Source organism: Felis catus, chromosome D1, assembly GCF_018350175.1.
Source record: "Felis catus isolate Fca126 chromosome D1, F.catus_Fca126_mat1.0, whole genome shotgun sequence".
Lineage (NCBI taxonomy): Eukaryota > Metazoa > Chordata > Mammalia > Carnivora > Felidae > Felis > Felis catus.
The window spans coordinates 88,038,152-88,053,014 of NC_058377.1; the positions used below are offsets into that span (position 1 = coordinate 88,038,152).

The following is a 14,863-nucleotide window of genomic DNA, read 5'->3' on the forward strand; positions in this document are numbered from 1 at the left end:
ACTTCCTGGCTGACTTTGTGTCTTGTCCCACAATTAGCTTGTTACTGCTCCTCTGAGGTTTCAGCACATAATAACATTAAGGTCCCTTTGACTGCTTTTCTCTACACAAAATGCCTTGTGAGAACCTAGGGGTGGACTGAGCGCAAGGTTAAGAGTGTGTGACCGGGCTTCTAGTCCCTGCCTGGGCACTGCCCTCTCCTGGCCCTCTGTTTACTTTCCATATCTGTCAAAATGAGGTCTGGCAGTCTCTGAGGTCTCTTTTGGCCATGAGATTCTGTGACTTTTTCCTTTGGCAGGTGGTCATACTCCATCACATGTTGTCCAAAGCAACTGTGAAGGCTCGGCCTTCAGTGCTGTGGTGTTATAAGAAAGAGCTGGGGTTTAGCAGGTAAGTTGGGCCTTTTGAGTGTCCCATACCATTTATAGTTGCTGCTCCTTTTTTTTTTTTTTTTTTTTTTTTTTATTTATTTTTGGGACAGAGAGAGACAGAGCATGAACGGGGGAGGGGCAGAGAGAGAGGGAGACACAGAATCGGAAACAGGCTCCAGGCTCTGAGCCATCAGCCTAGAGCCCGACGCGGGGCTCGAACTCACGGACCGTGAGATCGTGACCTGGCTGAAGTCGGACGCTTAACCGACTGCGCCACCCAGGCGCCCCGCTGCTCCTTAATTAAATGCCAGGAAATGATTATCTGACATAGTTTTTCAGGGATTGTTAGGGAGCTGCGACCTCTGAGGACTCTTCCAAATGGTGAAAATAATAGAGCTGATGTCCTTCTTTCATTCCTGATGATAAATTTCAAAGCCACCTTGCCTTTCCCAGGTCTTCTGGGGAACGGTACTGTGTAGTAGAAGCTTTGGCTTGAGACTAAGGTAATGAGGCCACCAAGGTTGGTTTCAAGCTCTGGTCTAGCCAAATAGGAGGTTTAGGTACTCTCGTTGCCCTTCTTTTGAAGATGAGAATCTGTGGGAGGTGCCAGGGCAGCACAGTAGGATTCCCCCACAGACTCACCCCTGGCTCCGGGCCCATCCTCTTAACCTCTCTACTCTTTCCTTCACTTTTAAACGGAGGGGGTTGGCCCTGCGATAGCTGGGTTCCTTCTGGCTCTGAAGGTCTTGATGGGTGATCAGTGAGCCTGTCCCCTGCTCCCACCCCTTTAGCCTCTCTGGTTAACTGGCTCTCCTGGGGTGGGTGGGTGATTGCAGTCATCGGAAGAAAAGAATGCGACAGCTACAGAAGAAAATAAAGAATGGGACGTTGAACATAAAGCAAGATGACCCCTTTGAACTCTTCGTGGCGGCCACAAACATCCGCTACTGCTACTACAATGAAACCCACAAGATCCTGGGCAACACCTTTGGCATGTGCGTTCTCCAGGTAGGTGGCTTGCTCCAGCTTGGGACTGGAGTCAGAGAGCGGAGGGCTCCCCTCAAGAACAGGCGGACAGTAAGGAGAAAGATTGACCCATACAGCCTCCCCCAGGCAGTATCAGTGGAATAGTTGGCCACTTTCCAAAGCAAATTGGGTAACTCACCCCATATAAAAATAAACTTTTCCACTTAAAGCGACGCTTAACCTAGAGATACCAAAACTGACACAGGTGCTCCATCATGGCTGGTTCTAACCGGCTGAGGATGAGAAAGAAAGTATTGTGAACTTAGAGGGACCCCAGATTCCCAGATCCTAACTGGAAGTAGCCGAAGACTTTGGTGAGCAGGGAGCAGTGGGACCTGTTTTAACTGGCTGGGCGTAGTCCTTAAAACCCCCTCACTTTTCCTCCACAGAGAACTACCTGGTACATTTCTTCTCTGGTATTCTTGTCTTGCCAGAACAAACTTCACATTTTTTTGTTTCCAGCTCTGGCGGTCTCTGTTTTATCCTTTGATTCTTGGACACCTGTGACCCCCCCACCCCTCCACCCCGAAAGGAGAACACATTTAAGCCCCCGTCCCCAATTTTGGTGCGTGTTTATCATTTGCATGTAGTACCAGGATTACGTATGTCATATGTTGTACCTTATGAAAGGTGAGTTAAGAAATGAGGGGAAAGTGCTCGCCTTGGCAGCACATATGCTAGAGCTGGAATGACACAGAGAGGAGTAGCACGCTCCCTGTGCAAGGGTGACACACAGCTTCCTGAAGCATTGCATAGTTTTGGCATTCAGAGGGCACTTGTTGGGATGAGCACCGGGTGTTACATGTAAGTGAAGAATCTCTAAATTCTGCTCCTGAAACCAACCTTATACTCTATATTAACTAATTGGATTTTAATAAAATCTTGGAAAGGAAAAAAAAAAGGAATGAGGGGAAAAAAATCACAAATTGGAAGTTTTTTGTTTATTTTTCTTACATTCCACTTGTTTGTCCCATACTGCTGGCTTGCATCCCACCTTGTAGACTAGAAAGGAGCATTTCGCTTCTTCTCACCTGGCCACTGATTGGTAGTGAGTGCTCTTAGGCCACCACTGTTACCAGGTGCAGTGAAGATGGCTCCTTGAGGCAGCGGCTCCCCCATGTGGGGCAGTTTGAGTTTTGTCAGATAGGTTTTATGTAAACACATCTGAAAACGAACGTGAGGTATTTGTGAAATACAAGTGCAAATCACTGGAGAGGATTTCTTCCCAGATAGGATCTTGTGTGAGGTTATTAGACACACTTTTGTCATACAAAACCGGGTACACCTCTTGCCCAGTGCTGGGCTCTCTTCTGTGCCCCTAAGTAAAGGGAGGTGTGTGGGCCCCTCCTGGTGAGTTGAGTGAGGGCTATGGTCTTGGGTTCGTGTTCAGAAGCCCTCCTTTTATTTAAACTTCCCCGGGGGTGCTCTTTGTGTGACTAGCCCTTTTTGAGGTCTCTTTCTTTCAGGATTTTGAAGCTTTAACTCCAAACTTACTGGCCAGAACTGTGGAAACAGTGGAAGGTGGTGGGCTGGTGGTCATCCTCCTACGGACCATGAATTCGCTCAAGCAGTTGTACACAATGACCATGGTGGGTATATGGTTTTTAACTGAGTTGTGGCAGTTCACATCAAGTGTGTTTTTGCTGTTTGCCACTTTCTTTTAGGAGTTCCTATGGAGGGGGCACCTGGGTGGCTCAGTGGGTCAAGCAGCCGACTCTTGACTTTGGCTCAGGTTATGATCTCACTGTGGGATCGAGCCCCATGTCAGACTCTGCACTGAGCATGGAGCCTGCTTGAGATTCTCTCTCCTCTCTCTGCCCCTCCCCTGCTTGTGTGTACTCTTTCCTCTTCTCTCAAAATAAGTAAGTAGACGTTAAAAAAAAATTCCTGTTGAACGGCTTTAGTGAGCAGTCAGCACAAGGTCTGGGTTGGGAGTTCTTTGACTGTAAGTAATGAGAACGTCACTGCAGAGAAAGTCAGTGACCTTGAGTGTGCCCAGGCATCTCTGAATTTCATTTTTCCTTGCAGGTATTTGTAAATTCTATACCTGTGAGATCCATGTATGTGGCAGTTATTAGGTAGTTACGTTTCTGGATGCAAAGAGCCACGCCAGTGCCCCCATTTTGGATTACCAAAAAGGGACGATGCACAGACTTGCCCACCAGTCCTCATGCTAATGGATAACGAAGGAACATTTGCCACTTCCACTCCCAGTTTGGCAAGAGATTTGACTGTGAGAGGGGTAGTTTCCACCCAAAGCTGAGGACATGGTTAGGAGTGGGAATATGTCTCTGTGGATTCACAGCTAGTCTGCGACCCCATCAGTATTGCCATTTGCATGTTCCTTGTGACAGGTTTTAGTCACAGGCCTGTGGCCCTGCTCAGGAATGGCGTTAGAATTGGCCTCAGGGTTTCACAAGCTGCGTTTATGCGGGGACATGGACTTTTCCACAGATCTTAGTAGCTGCTTCCCATCACCGCTTCTCCTATAGCCCCTCTGGCTTCCTCAGGGGCCCTCAGACATGCTCAGTATGCTCTGACCTCATGGCCTGTGCACTTGCTGTTGCCATTGGGATATCTGCACAGCCCGCTTCTCACTGCATTCATGTCCCTGCCCACATACCCCCTCCTCTGTGGGACAGACTCTGTCTGTCACTACTTGACCTGCTTGATTTTCCTTCACAGCATCTGCCAGCTACCTAAAGTTACATATTTATTTGTTTGTTGCCTGCCTCCCTGTGCTGGTCTGTAAACTTCATGAGGTTAGGGACTTAGTTTTCCTCACTGGTGCATTCCCTGATTCTGGAAGAGTGCCTGGTGTTTAGTAAGCACTCGTTAAATACTTGTGAATGAATGAATGACTTTTTGCCCACATCAGTTTGTTTGTCCTCCTTCCCCCTTTTCCCTGCTGCCTGTTTCTCACCTCAGAGGTACACCACGTAAGTAGCCACACTCCTGCCATTTGCTGTCACTGCACATTGTTTTTCATTTGGAGCATTTGCCAGATTTTTTTTTTTTTTTTTTTTTTTTTTTACTCGTTTCCCTCCGACCGTTAGACTGTAGGCTCCATGAGAACAGAGGTCCTGCTTTATTGAGTACCGGTGTATACCCGGCATGTCTGGTTCACGGTTGGTATGTGTGTTCTATTGAATGAATGAACGAACACATTTTATGATGCTGGATAAAATGTGGAAAAAGTCAGAGCCGAGGTGAGGGGATGTTTGTTGTAATAAAAAACATTAACTTTAGCATTTGATGATCCATCCCAGTTCCAGCAAATAGCAGCTGGGCTGTTCAGCACGGCAAGTTCTGGAGGAGTAGGTTTCCAGCAGTAGCTCTGGCGCCTCCTTATCCCAGGCTTGCTTGATAAAGCTGCTTCACATTTGGACCGCGAGCCGCAGCGCTGTTGGGATGTCTGTGTTCACAGATGTTGTCTCTTTCAGGACGTGCATTCAAGATACAGGACGGAGGCCCATCAGGATGTGGTGGGACGGTTTAACGAGAGGTAGGTCTGAAGCACATTTCTCGGGTCCTTAATTGTGGGGAGCCGCGGTGCAGAGAATATTTTTGTCTTGGACCCAGATGAAAGCCGTGCTTTTGTCTGAGGGAAGGTAGCACAGGGGTCCAAAATGGTGAGATTCCTGACAGCAGTGGTGGTGGTGAAGCCAACTGGAAGCAGTGAAAGTGAGTGGGGAGCTGGGGCCTGAACCAAGTCACTCTCCTCTCTGGCTTTTAGCTTACTCATCTGTCAAAGGGGTGATTTGTCTGGATCACTGTTTCCCAAAATGTGTTTCACAGAACACCAGTATTTTAAGAGGGACTTTATGTCAAAAGGGTTTCTGCTAGATACGTCTGGGAAAAGCTGATACAGTTTTTCCTATGTGAAGATCCACGTTAGCCTGTTGTAGTCTCCAAAAAGTGTTGCAACAGCAGGGATCTATTTAACTGATTGTTTCCCAGATTTATTTGACCATAGAGCCCTTTTTTAGGGAGCATCAGTTAGCAGACTGTGAAACACCTGAAGAAGCTGTGGCCTGGATCAGTGGTCCTCATCTACAGCAGTCTTGCTCCCTGGGGACATTTGGCGATGCCTGGAAACCTTTTGCTTGTCATGACTTGGGGGAGGGAGTTGGGGGGACGCTACTGGCATCTAGTGAGTAGAGGCCAGGGGTGCTGCTAAACAGCCTAAAATATACAGAACAGTCCCACAACCAAGAATCATCTGGTCTGAAATATTGCTGATGCTGAGGTTTAGAAATCCTGGCCTCGGTGAAGCTTGGGGCCTTTCCAGTTTGAATCCTCTCTGGTGTTTTCATTTAGTAGATGGAGTAAGCCGGGGGGGCGGCCGTGTGCTGCTGGATAGAATGGAAACCTGTGAAAGTAGCGTGTGAGGTTCTCTTCTTGCACCTGTGGGAGAAGTTTGACTTCTCTAGCCAAACACATGTTTTCCTGCACATGGGAATGTCTGTGTTACATTTCTTGAGGCAGCTTTCTTCTCCCTTTTCTTTGTTTTTTCTTCCTTTGTGGCAGAAGGTAAATTTGTCACTGGTGATCATTTGTGGAGTGGGGTAGGAATTCCCCACTTAAGGATGGCCTGAGACAGCTCAGTCCTCAAATGGTGAGCCTCAGAGGTGTGGGAAGGGCCCTATGACTCAGTTGTGCACAGTAGGAATGCTTGTAACCCGTCTCGAGAGAGAGAGTTCTGGGTTTTCTTGTTTGCCGTATAGAATGTGTTCAGGTGCCTTGTAGACGAGGCTCAGAGTCCTCTTACCCTGCTCTCCAGCTGGGTTTTGGCTCTTTCTAGCTTTCTTAGAGACGTGTGGGCATCAAATCATTTTCCTCAAGAAAAGCCACACCTTTATCATGTATCGGCCCCTCCCCCCAACGCCTCATTACGGTTTTCTTCCTCAGATTTATTCTCTCTCTGGCCTCTTGTAAGAAGTGTCTTGTCATCGATGACCAGCTCAGCATCCTGCCCATCTCCTCCCACGCTGCCAGCATTGAGGCCCTACCTCCCCAGACCCCGGTGAGTCAGCCAGGGGTCCAGGAATCTGGGTGAGGCCGTGTTTTTTGTGTGGACCCTCTCGTGGCAGTGGCAGACCTTGTCCTCTCCTCTCTGGTAGGATGAGAGTCTTGGTCCTTCTGATCTGGAGCTGAAGGAGTTGAAGGAGAGCTTGCAGGACACCCAGCCCGTGGGCGTGTTGGTGGATTGCTGCAAGACCCTAGACCAGGTGAGTGTGGTGTTCCGAACTTCCCTGTTCCAGTATAGACAGGGCAGAGGTAAAATAGAACATGCAGAAAGCAGCGGAAGCCAAGTTAGGACAAGTGAGGATTTGGATCCTCCTTGGGGAAGGGACCTTTTCTCTTGCTTGAACCCCTGCAGCAACACCAGGGCTAGTCTCTGTCATCTGCGTTCATGGCAAGTCCAGAGATTATGTCCCCCTTCACCCCAGGTCGTTAATTCCCTGAGTAGAGGGTCTGGGGGGAAGATGGATGTAATTTAAAGAGGAACCCCCCAGTGCTTTTTCCAAGAGAGGGTGATGTATCTGTATTACTCCATTTCAGTTCAGTTTTGATGACATGAAGGTTTTGGCCTATGCCTTGCATAGAAGTGAGAGGAGAGCCTGAGGCCCCTTGTACTTACTCTAGTTCCAGAGTGAGGCCTGATAAGGCCCTCCAGGGTGGGATGGACCTGATCTGTAGGTACAGATAACAGACTGGGTGGGAGCTTCCAGAGTGCATTTCTGTGCTCACGGAGGTGGCCAGGGCTGGTAAACTCGGACTCTCTCCTGGTTCCTGGGGTGAGCAGAGCTGACCGGGCAGTGCCCAGAGGCCTTCAGTTTGTCAGGTGTGTTCAGGATTCTGATCGTGAGCCTCTTGGCACTGGACTCTTCCCTCATGATGGAAAACAGCTGCAGTGACACGTCCCACTTGGGGCAGACTCCCAACAGGCTGATTCCCTTGTTCATTCTAGAAATAGAATTATCAGCCACATAGCTCTCTATGCAGAGGCTGCGGGCTTTAGGTGGCTTTGAATCCAGTCTGGGATATTCTTTGTCAGAGGAAATGCAAGAGGATGGAGAAAGGGCAGAAGAGGGAGAAGCTGTAAAAGCAGCAGGAGTGTTATAAGAAAATACGTAGAAAAAAAACAGTGTGAAAGAGTGTTCGTTAAAAATGGAAAATGGTGTTTCTACTTGGCAGTCCCGCTCTGTAGAGACAACTGCCATTAACAGTTTATTTTGGATACTTCTGGAACTTTGTCTACGCATACAAATGAATATTTTAAAAATACGTGGAGGGGTTACACTGTACAGTGTAAGTGATCCCTTATTAGGCATTGGGTTGGTTGGTTGCAGTTTTTTTTTGCTGTTATAAACTGTGCTGTTAGGATCTTCTTACAGATACGCATTATCTCTGGGATAAGTTTTTTTCCAGAAGAGTTGCTAGATTAGATTGTGCATTAAAATAGGTGTCGTGCCAGTTTGTGGAACCAGCAACAGTGTGTGAAAATGCCCTTTTCCGTATGCCTTGCCAGCGTTGGCTACAGTTAAACTTCCAAGCCTACCAATGTGCTGTGGGAACACAGGATCCCTGTTTTTGTTTGTATTGCTTTAATTATGAGAGAAGCAGGCACTTTATCATATAATTACTGGTCATCTGGGTCTTTTTGTTTTGTAAATTAGTTTGTGTATTGGTTTTTCATTTTAGCAAATTATTTTAGAATGCGTTTTCAGTTCAGATTTCTTAACTCTTCTATTCTTACTCTTCTTTTTTAATAGTGGATTTTTTCTGGTTATGTTTTGTCGGAGTTTAAAACTTCTCTAAACAACAAAAGGGCAAAATACGGTGTTCAACAAAGGCCACATTAAGATGAGCTGGGCCTGGATCCCCTGACTGTTTCCTCTGGAGAGGCTCTGGCTTCCTGGAGCTCTTCCCCTTCCTTCCCTTCCATTTGCCTGGGCTTGTGTCTCTTCAGTGTCTTCTTAGTGTTGCTGCCTGGGTGTATAAGGCAACTTCAGGACCTGACAGGCCATGCTGGACCATCTGGTCTTCTTCCCAGTCTTGGTGGCCTGTTCCCAGGGCAGATGCCAGTCGGGTAGTAGAGTTTGGCCCCTAAGTAGTGTTGTGGTTTCTCCTCTCACTCAGTGCCTGCTCTCTTAGGTGCCTGACACGACCCTAGGCACTGGGCTCAACAGTAAAAAGGAGGGGCACACCTGCTTCGTGGGGCTTACGTTCTGGTGGCATGAGACTGACCGTGAGTCAAGGAAACCCGCCCATCCTGAAGTGTAGTAGAAGGTGCTGTGTGCAGTGTGGACACAGGGCATCAAAGAGGGGTCGGGGGTGCAGGAGATAGGTAGAGGCTGCGGCTCTGGGAGGCTTTGTTTAGAAGGTGATCCTCAAGCAAAGCCTGGAAGGAGTTGGGGAAATGAGCCATGGGGCCATTGGGGAGAGTGCTTCTGGCAGAGGGGCCACCGTCTGCATAGGCCCGAGGTAGGAGTCTGCCTGGGGTACTCGAGGACCAGCAAGGAGGCCGCCAGGGGTGAAGCAGAGTGAGCAGATGAGAGTAGGAGGAGATGACAGAGGGCACACGGCACAGCCACGTGACCCTGAGGGCTTGGCCTTACTCTCTGAGAGGTGGGTGCCGTGAAGGGTTTCACATGCACAGTGTCTCAGCCCGGCTGCCGGAGGGATTCTTAGGCTGAATTTTAAAAAAGATCCCTCTGGCTGCTCTGTTGAGTCTAGACTGTAGGGGAACAAAAGGGACGCCGAAAGACTAACTAGGAGCCTACTGTAGTAAGAGGGGGATTCAGGATAGTGGCTTCAACCAGCCCGGTAGAGGATGGCACTGGTGAGGAATGGTAGGATTTATACATATTTTGAAGGTAGCGCTGATGGGCTTTGCTGGTGAGTCAAGTGTGGAGAGAAAATGGAGAAGGCTTTTGGCTTAATGAGTTGGACAGTTAACTGACAAGGGGAAGACTGCAGATGGAGGAGGCTGGAGGGGGACACTGGGTTCCCCTCAGGTCAGTCAGAGAAGCCTGTCTGATGTACAAGGGTAGACACACAGGGCCAGTTGTGTGTATACAGGAGTTTAATGGGTGGGGAAGAGGTCTGGACCAGAGACATGAATGGGGTGTTACCAGCATCTGAGGGGCATTTAAAGCCTTGGGCCTGAGAAGAGATGACCAGGCAGTGAGAAGCCCGAGTGCTGAGCCTTGCCTCCTGCAGGAACTGCCCCCACTTTGATTTAGCCTCAGCTTCTCCACAGTGGTAGTAGTGAATGGCTGAAACTTGGTCTTTCTCAAAGCTCACCTGATAGGGTTCTCTTTTCACAGGCCAAAGCTGTCTTGAAGTTCATTGAGGGGATCTCTGAAAAGACCCTGAGGAGTACTGTTGCGCTCACGGCTGCCCGAGGAAGGGGGAAGTCTGCAGCCCTGGGATTGGCTATTGCTGGGGCAGTGGCTTTTGGGTAAGGAGGTCTGATTCCCCCTCTTTGGGAATTCTGAGCTCTCAGGGAGAAGTGTGCAGGATAGGGGTCAGGGGACTAGGAGACTGTTCCTGGGTCTGTGCAGGCTCCTGTGTGATTTCGGTAAGTCATGGGTTCTGGTCTGGAAAACAGCAATACCGTTTCCCCCAAGCATGCCCAGCCCCAGCCCCATGGGGCACATATATGTGTGCAGGCACACGTGGACACATACACCAGGACCTTCGTGATCAATATTTAAAGTTGAACAGATACACACAGAAAGTTGGACAGACTTAGAAAAGCAAAGAAATGGGGGTAAGAAACGTTAAAACTCTTCAGGAGATGGGAATGTGTATGACCATGTTTGCTAACTGCGAAAAGTACAAGTTTTTCATTTGAATGATTTTGATCAGTAGAGAAAATCTTGTTTGCTTTTGAGGATCTACATTTGAGTGTTTTTTGTCCTGGGTGGAAGATTTACGCAGTTGCCAGAAGAGTGTGTACTTCCAACTTCGCAGTCAGAAATAATGGATCTAGAATTTACCATATCCTCATATGCATTATCTTCCTTGGTGCTCCTAATAGCTCCGTAAGCATTTCACAGATGGGTCAACCTAGGCTCAGGGAGTTTCAGTCACTCACTCAAGATCCTCCAGCAAGTCAGTGCTGGTAGTGCTGGAGCTGAGCCCAAGCCCTGACTTGTCTCTTGTCCCTGCTGCTCCAGTGGTACCAATCAACACCTTAGCCGTTAGCATCCTTTACACTGAACAGGGGTCCCCTGCAGGTTCACTGTGGCCTTGGCCTGAGCACTGATTGAGCTATCTGGCCTCACAGTTTGGAACCCTCTCAACACAGCCAGTGATGACTGTGAAGCCACCCTCTTGTCCCAGGACACAGGCTTGGGAAGCAGCATGCTGGCTCTGCACACTGAGGGCGTTGTGTCCAGGCACCTTTGGGCAGTGTGCCTTCACAGATGTCGTAGCTAATTGCCAGGACATACTACCTTCGAGTTGTTAATGTGTTTTCGTTAGTTTGGGAGGAAAAATATCCTCAAAACTGGAGTTGCTTTACTTTTCCTCCCTAAAAAGTATTCTTTTTTCCTGCCATTATCTCTGGTTATCACCTGTGTGATAGGGCGAACAAAAATCTCTTCTTTCCTCTTAACGTTCCCTAAAAGTCCCTTGGATTTCCTAATGACTTATAAAAGTTCTCTTTTTTTGTTCAATAGGTACTCCAATATCTTTGTTACCTCCCCAAGCCCTGATAACCTCCACACTCTTTTTGAATTTGTATTTAAAGGATTTGACGCTCTGCAGTATCAGGTAGGGAATTAGAATAAGAACTCCCATTGACTCAGAGCTGGGTTTAATCTAGGTAAAATCTTTGGGATGCCTGCTTACTTTAATTTTCACTTCTAAAGCTTGTTTCTAAAGTTTGTCATTGGTTTGACTCTCTTTCCATCAGGAGCATCTGGATTATGAGATTATTCAGTCTCTCAATCCTGAATTTAACAAAGCAGTGATCAGAGTGAATGTATTCCGAGAACACAGACAGACCATTCAGGTGAGGCTCATTCTAAAACCCTGCTGAGTGGGGCCAGTGTCCTGCTGTATTTAAATACAGTAATTTCACATCATTTTATGTCCTGTGTAATTGCATGTCTTGTATACAGTGTTGTTGTTTTATGATAAACCCGGTCCAGATTTTCAGCCTCTTCTCAACAAAGACATTCAAGCAAACTAACAAATAATGTATGTAGCCAGAATGGAAAGTTGTAGTTTTATACCTTGAAAATTGAGTAAGTGTATTTGTGAGTATGCTAATCAGCTAGAAGAAATACAGTCACTGTTCTGACATCAGTTCTCATTTTGCTGGGTTACAGCAGGTTTTGAAATGGTGCATCTGTAACTAGAACAATAATCTCTCCATTTAAAAGAAAAAAAGAACTTTGCAAGATGTACTCTGAATCTTTGTGGTTTAGCCAGTGGCCTATTTTCCTTTTTAAACAGTGTTTCCCTGAAAGCTCTATAAATCTCCAGTGCTCTGGAGGCCTGAATGGCTTGCACTTGTCCAAAGGCTGCAATTTTGTTCAGTTGTAGAGAAGCATCAGTGTGACAGGCTTGCAGAAAGGATGGGAGCCGCTGGGCTCCTAGTGGAGGAGGCTCATCGATTATTTTCGGACTTGGGTCGGGGTGGGAAATGGGCCAGGCACACTTGGCAGTTTATGTCTTTGACCTTTATGCTCGTTAAAGCATATGTATGTATGCCTGTCAGGGAGGTATTTCTTTTATCAAAGGTCCAGATTGTAAATAATGGTAAGTGTTTATACTTTTGATCTAAGGAGCTTAATTTTTTCTTACTAGGTCTCTTTCTAGAATCTCTTCATTCTTTAGTTTCTTCCACTTTTGCCTGACGCCCTTGGCTGAGGTGGGGGGAGGGGGGGAGTACAGATGGCGGGGTGGGGTGAGGTGGAGGGCAGGAGGCCACAGGGAGAGTGCGGCGACCTGTTAAAATTCAAAAGTACACAAACCAAGGAAGGAACACTTTTCTCTGAAATGCCCAGGCTCAGCCCTGCTGCTCCTTGGATTTGTAATTAGAGACCTGCTTGTATTGCCAGAGTCCCTTTGTCTCCAGACTGGAGTTTAAGCCCAGAAGAGGTGACCTGACTTTATGAGGCTCCATTTGTGTCCCTTGGAAGCCTCCTCTTCCTTGCTGGAAATTGAGAAAAAGACAAACATTAGATTAAAGTCAGCTGCGCCTCTTCAGGGGGCTGCTTTCTGCTGCTTTTATGAGGTGCTTGTTTAGTTTTTCCCCTTAAGAGTCCCAAGACATGGGGCCCAGCTGAGGGCGTGTGTTCCGCTGTTCTAACTAAGTGGAGTTGCTGTCTCCCTGACCTATCATTCAGCTTCCAGCAAAGCAGTTAGATGATCTTGTAATGAAATACTTCAGAAAAGTGCAGAGATCAGTGGAACACTCAGATACCCAGCACTTAAGCCTTAGAAATGTTGACATTTTGTTGTTTGTTGTGTTTCTTTCGTATTTTAAAAGTCCTTTTTAGTTTTGTTTTAAAGACTGAAAGCATCACAGACACAGTTGAAGCCCCTCTTCTACCCCTCCGCATCACATTCCCTTCTTCTGCCCCTCCCTATAGGTAGCTCTACTCTGGATTGGGATTTCCTTCTGATTCACGTTTGTGTTTTACTATGTAATTATGCCTCCATAAATGGTAACATACTGTACTTGTCCTTTTTCAGCCTGCCTTTCTTACTCAGCATTTGTTTTCAAGATTTGTCCAAGATTGAAGCTTGTGGCTTGGGTTGAGTTTAAGCACTGTATGTTTATATTACCATTTATTTATGTTCTAGGGGTGGATGAGGGGAGCTCTCGGTTTTTAGGGTATGAATAGATTTCCAGCTCTCTTGGATTTTGCCAGTTTCTCCTTCTAAAAAGTGTACCTGTTTACCTTCCCAACGGCATTTTTTTTTTTTTTAAGTTTTGTTTCTTCAAGTTCTCATCAGCACTGGGTGTTTTATTGCTATATAATTTTTACCTACCTGTATGTGAAATGGGATCTCCTTGTTGTCTTTGGCATTGCACTGACTACTAGTGAGGTTGAGTGTCTTTGTTTATGTTAATTGGCTGCTCAGGTTTCCTGTCCTGTAAAATCCCTCTTCATGGCCTTGAGCAAACTTTAAAAATAGCAGGAAGCCCTGAAGAAACTGAAGGGGTGGTTTGTATGCATAAGGGTGCCAAATTTTTTGTGGCATCAGGTGGCCATGCAAATAATATAAATAAGCGTGTGTGAGTGTGTGTATTAGGAAGGGGTGGCGTCTTAGAAGCATCCTCACCAGTGCGGGGAGAGTTGGTTTTCCTAATGATAGTATCCACGCAAGGAGCGCGGTACCCAGTGTGTAGCAGGTGCTTGAGAATGGTGATGTCGTCCCATTTGCCGCCTCTGGGGCAAAGTCAGAGCCAGGCTGGGGGGAGCATGAGGAGACAGAAGAGAGAAAGGAGAGGGCAGCACCACCTATGAGTACTAGGCCAGGCACCAGCCAGGGCGTTTTTCCAGATTTACCCAATTTTTCTCTCAAGCAGCCGTCAGATAGGTATTTCCTTCACTTTCCAGGAGAGGAGTCTGAGGCCGTGAGGGTTAGTGACCTGTTCAGGGGCACACAGTTGGTGGTTGAACTTCTGAACCCAGATGTCTGGCTCCAAGCTCATTCTGGTTTGCCCTGCCACGGAAAAGTGGAAAGGAGGAATGGGAGAAAGAACTGGGAACGGAGCGAGAGAGGACAGAGTGGCCTTTATGAGGCGTCATGGGGACCGCAGCTATGGCACTGGATGGCCAGGTAATAATAGAAATCTTCCTCCCTGCAGTATATACATCCTGCAGATGCTGTGAAACTGGGCCAGGCTGAGCTCGTTGTGATCGATGAAGCCGCCGCCATCCCCCTGCCCCTGGTGAAAAGCCTCCTGGGCCCCTACCTTGTGTTCATGGCATCCACCATCAACGGGTAAGCACCTGGAGTGGGAGTCCTTGCTCCCCTTATCGGTTCTTGCTTGTTAGGCTGGGGGGCGGGAGGCGGCAGAGGGAGAGGGGAAGAGAATCTTTAGCAGGCTCCACACCCAGCCCAGTGTGAGATGATGATCTGAGCCGGAAATCAAGAGTCAGACCCTTAACCCACTGCCGACTGAGCCGCCCAGGCGCCCTTAGAGGTAGCTTTTGTTGTATATTCTCTATGTGTTCGTTTTACTTTTTTGTTTTGAACAAGAATGTAAATATACTTTACATATTGCTTTTAATTTTCTTTTTTAATGTAACAATATTTTGTGAACTCTTTCCAGGTCAATAAATATGTATCTTCAGTATTGGAAAGATTTCTGTGTGGAAATCACATCTTCTTAAAGAGAGAATTCTGTATTACAGATGTATTATTGTGTCTTCCTTACACTGAAAATATTTAAATAAAATGGATTTTACTTTTTTTGCTAACGGCTTTA

The 14,863-nt window shown here is 47.2% G+C and overlaps 1 protein-coding gene and 1 non-coding gene across 3 annotated transcripts in view; both read left to right on the forward strand.

The window, feature by feature from the left end:
* The window catches only part of NAT10 (N-acetyltransferase 10), a 38,806-nt gene that overhangs the window by 5,954 nt on the left and 17,989 nt on the right, over positions 1-14,863 (forward strand). For both annotated transcript variants that reach the window (XM_006937187.5, XM_045039131.1), the window contains exons 3-12: positions 297-388; positions 1,206-1,377; positions 2,862-2,984; positions 4,839-4,900; positions 6,307-6,421; positions 6,519-6,626; positions 9,732-9,865; positions 11,091-11,184; positions 11,327-11,425; positions 14,240-14,376. In XM_006937187.5, coding sequence (XP_006937249.1) covers positions 297-388; positions 1,206-1,377; positions 2,862-2,984; positions 4,839-4,900; positions 6,307-6,421; positions 6,519-6,626; positions 9,732-9,865; positions 11,091-11,184; positions 11,327-11,425; positions 14,240-14,376 — 1,136 coding nt within the window. The remainder of the gene's footprint in view (positions 1-296; positions 389-1,205; positions 1,378-2,861; positions 2,985-4,838; positions 4,901-6,306; positions 6,422-6,518; positions 6,627-9,731; positions 9,866-11,090; positions 11,185-11,326; positions 11,426-14,239; positions 14,377-14,863) is intronic.
* On the forward strand, positions 2,049-2,155 carry LOC111556795. The gene has a single exon (XR_002736521.1). It is a non-coding gene; the product is annotated as a U6 spliceosomal RNA (small nuclear RNA).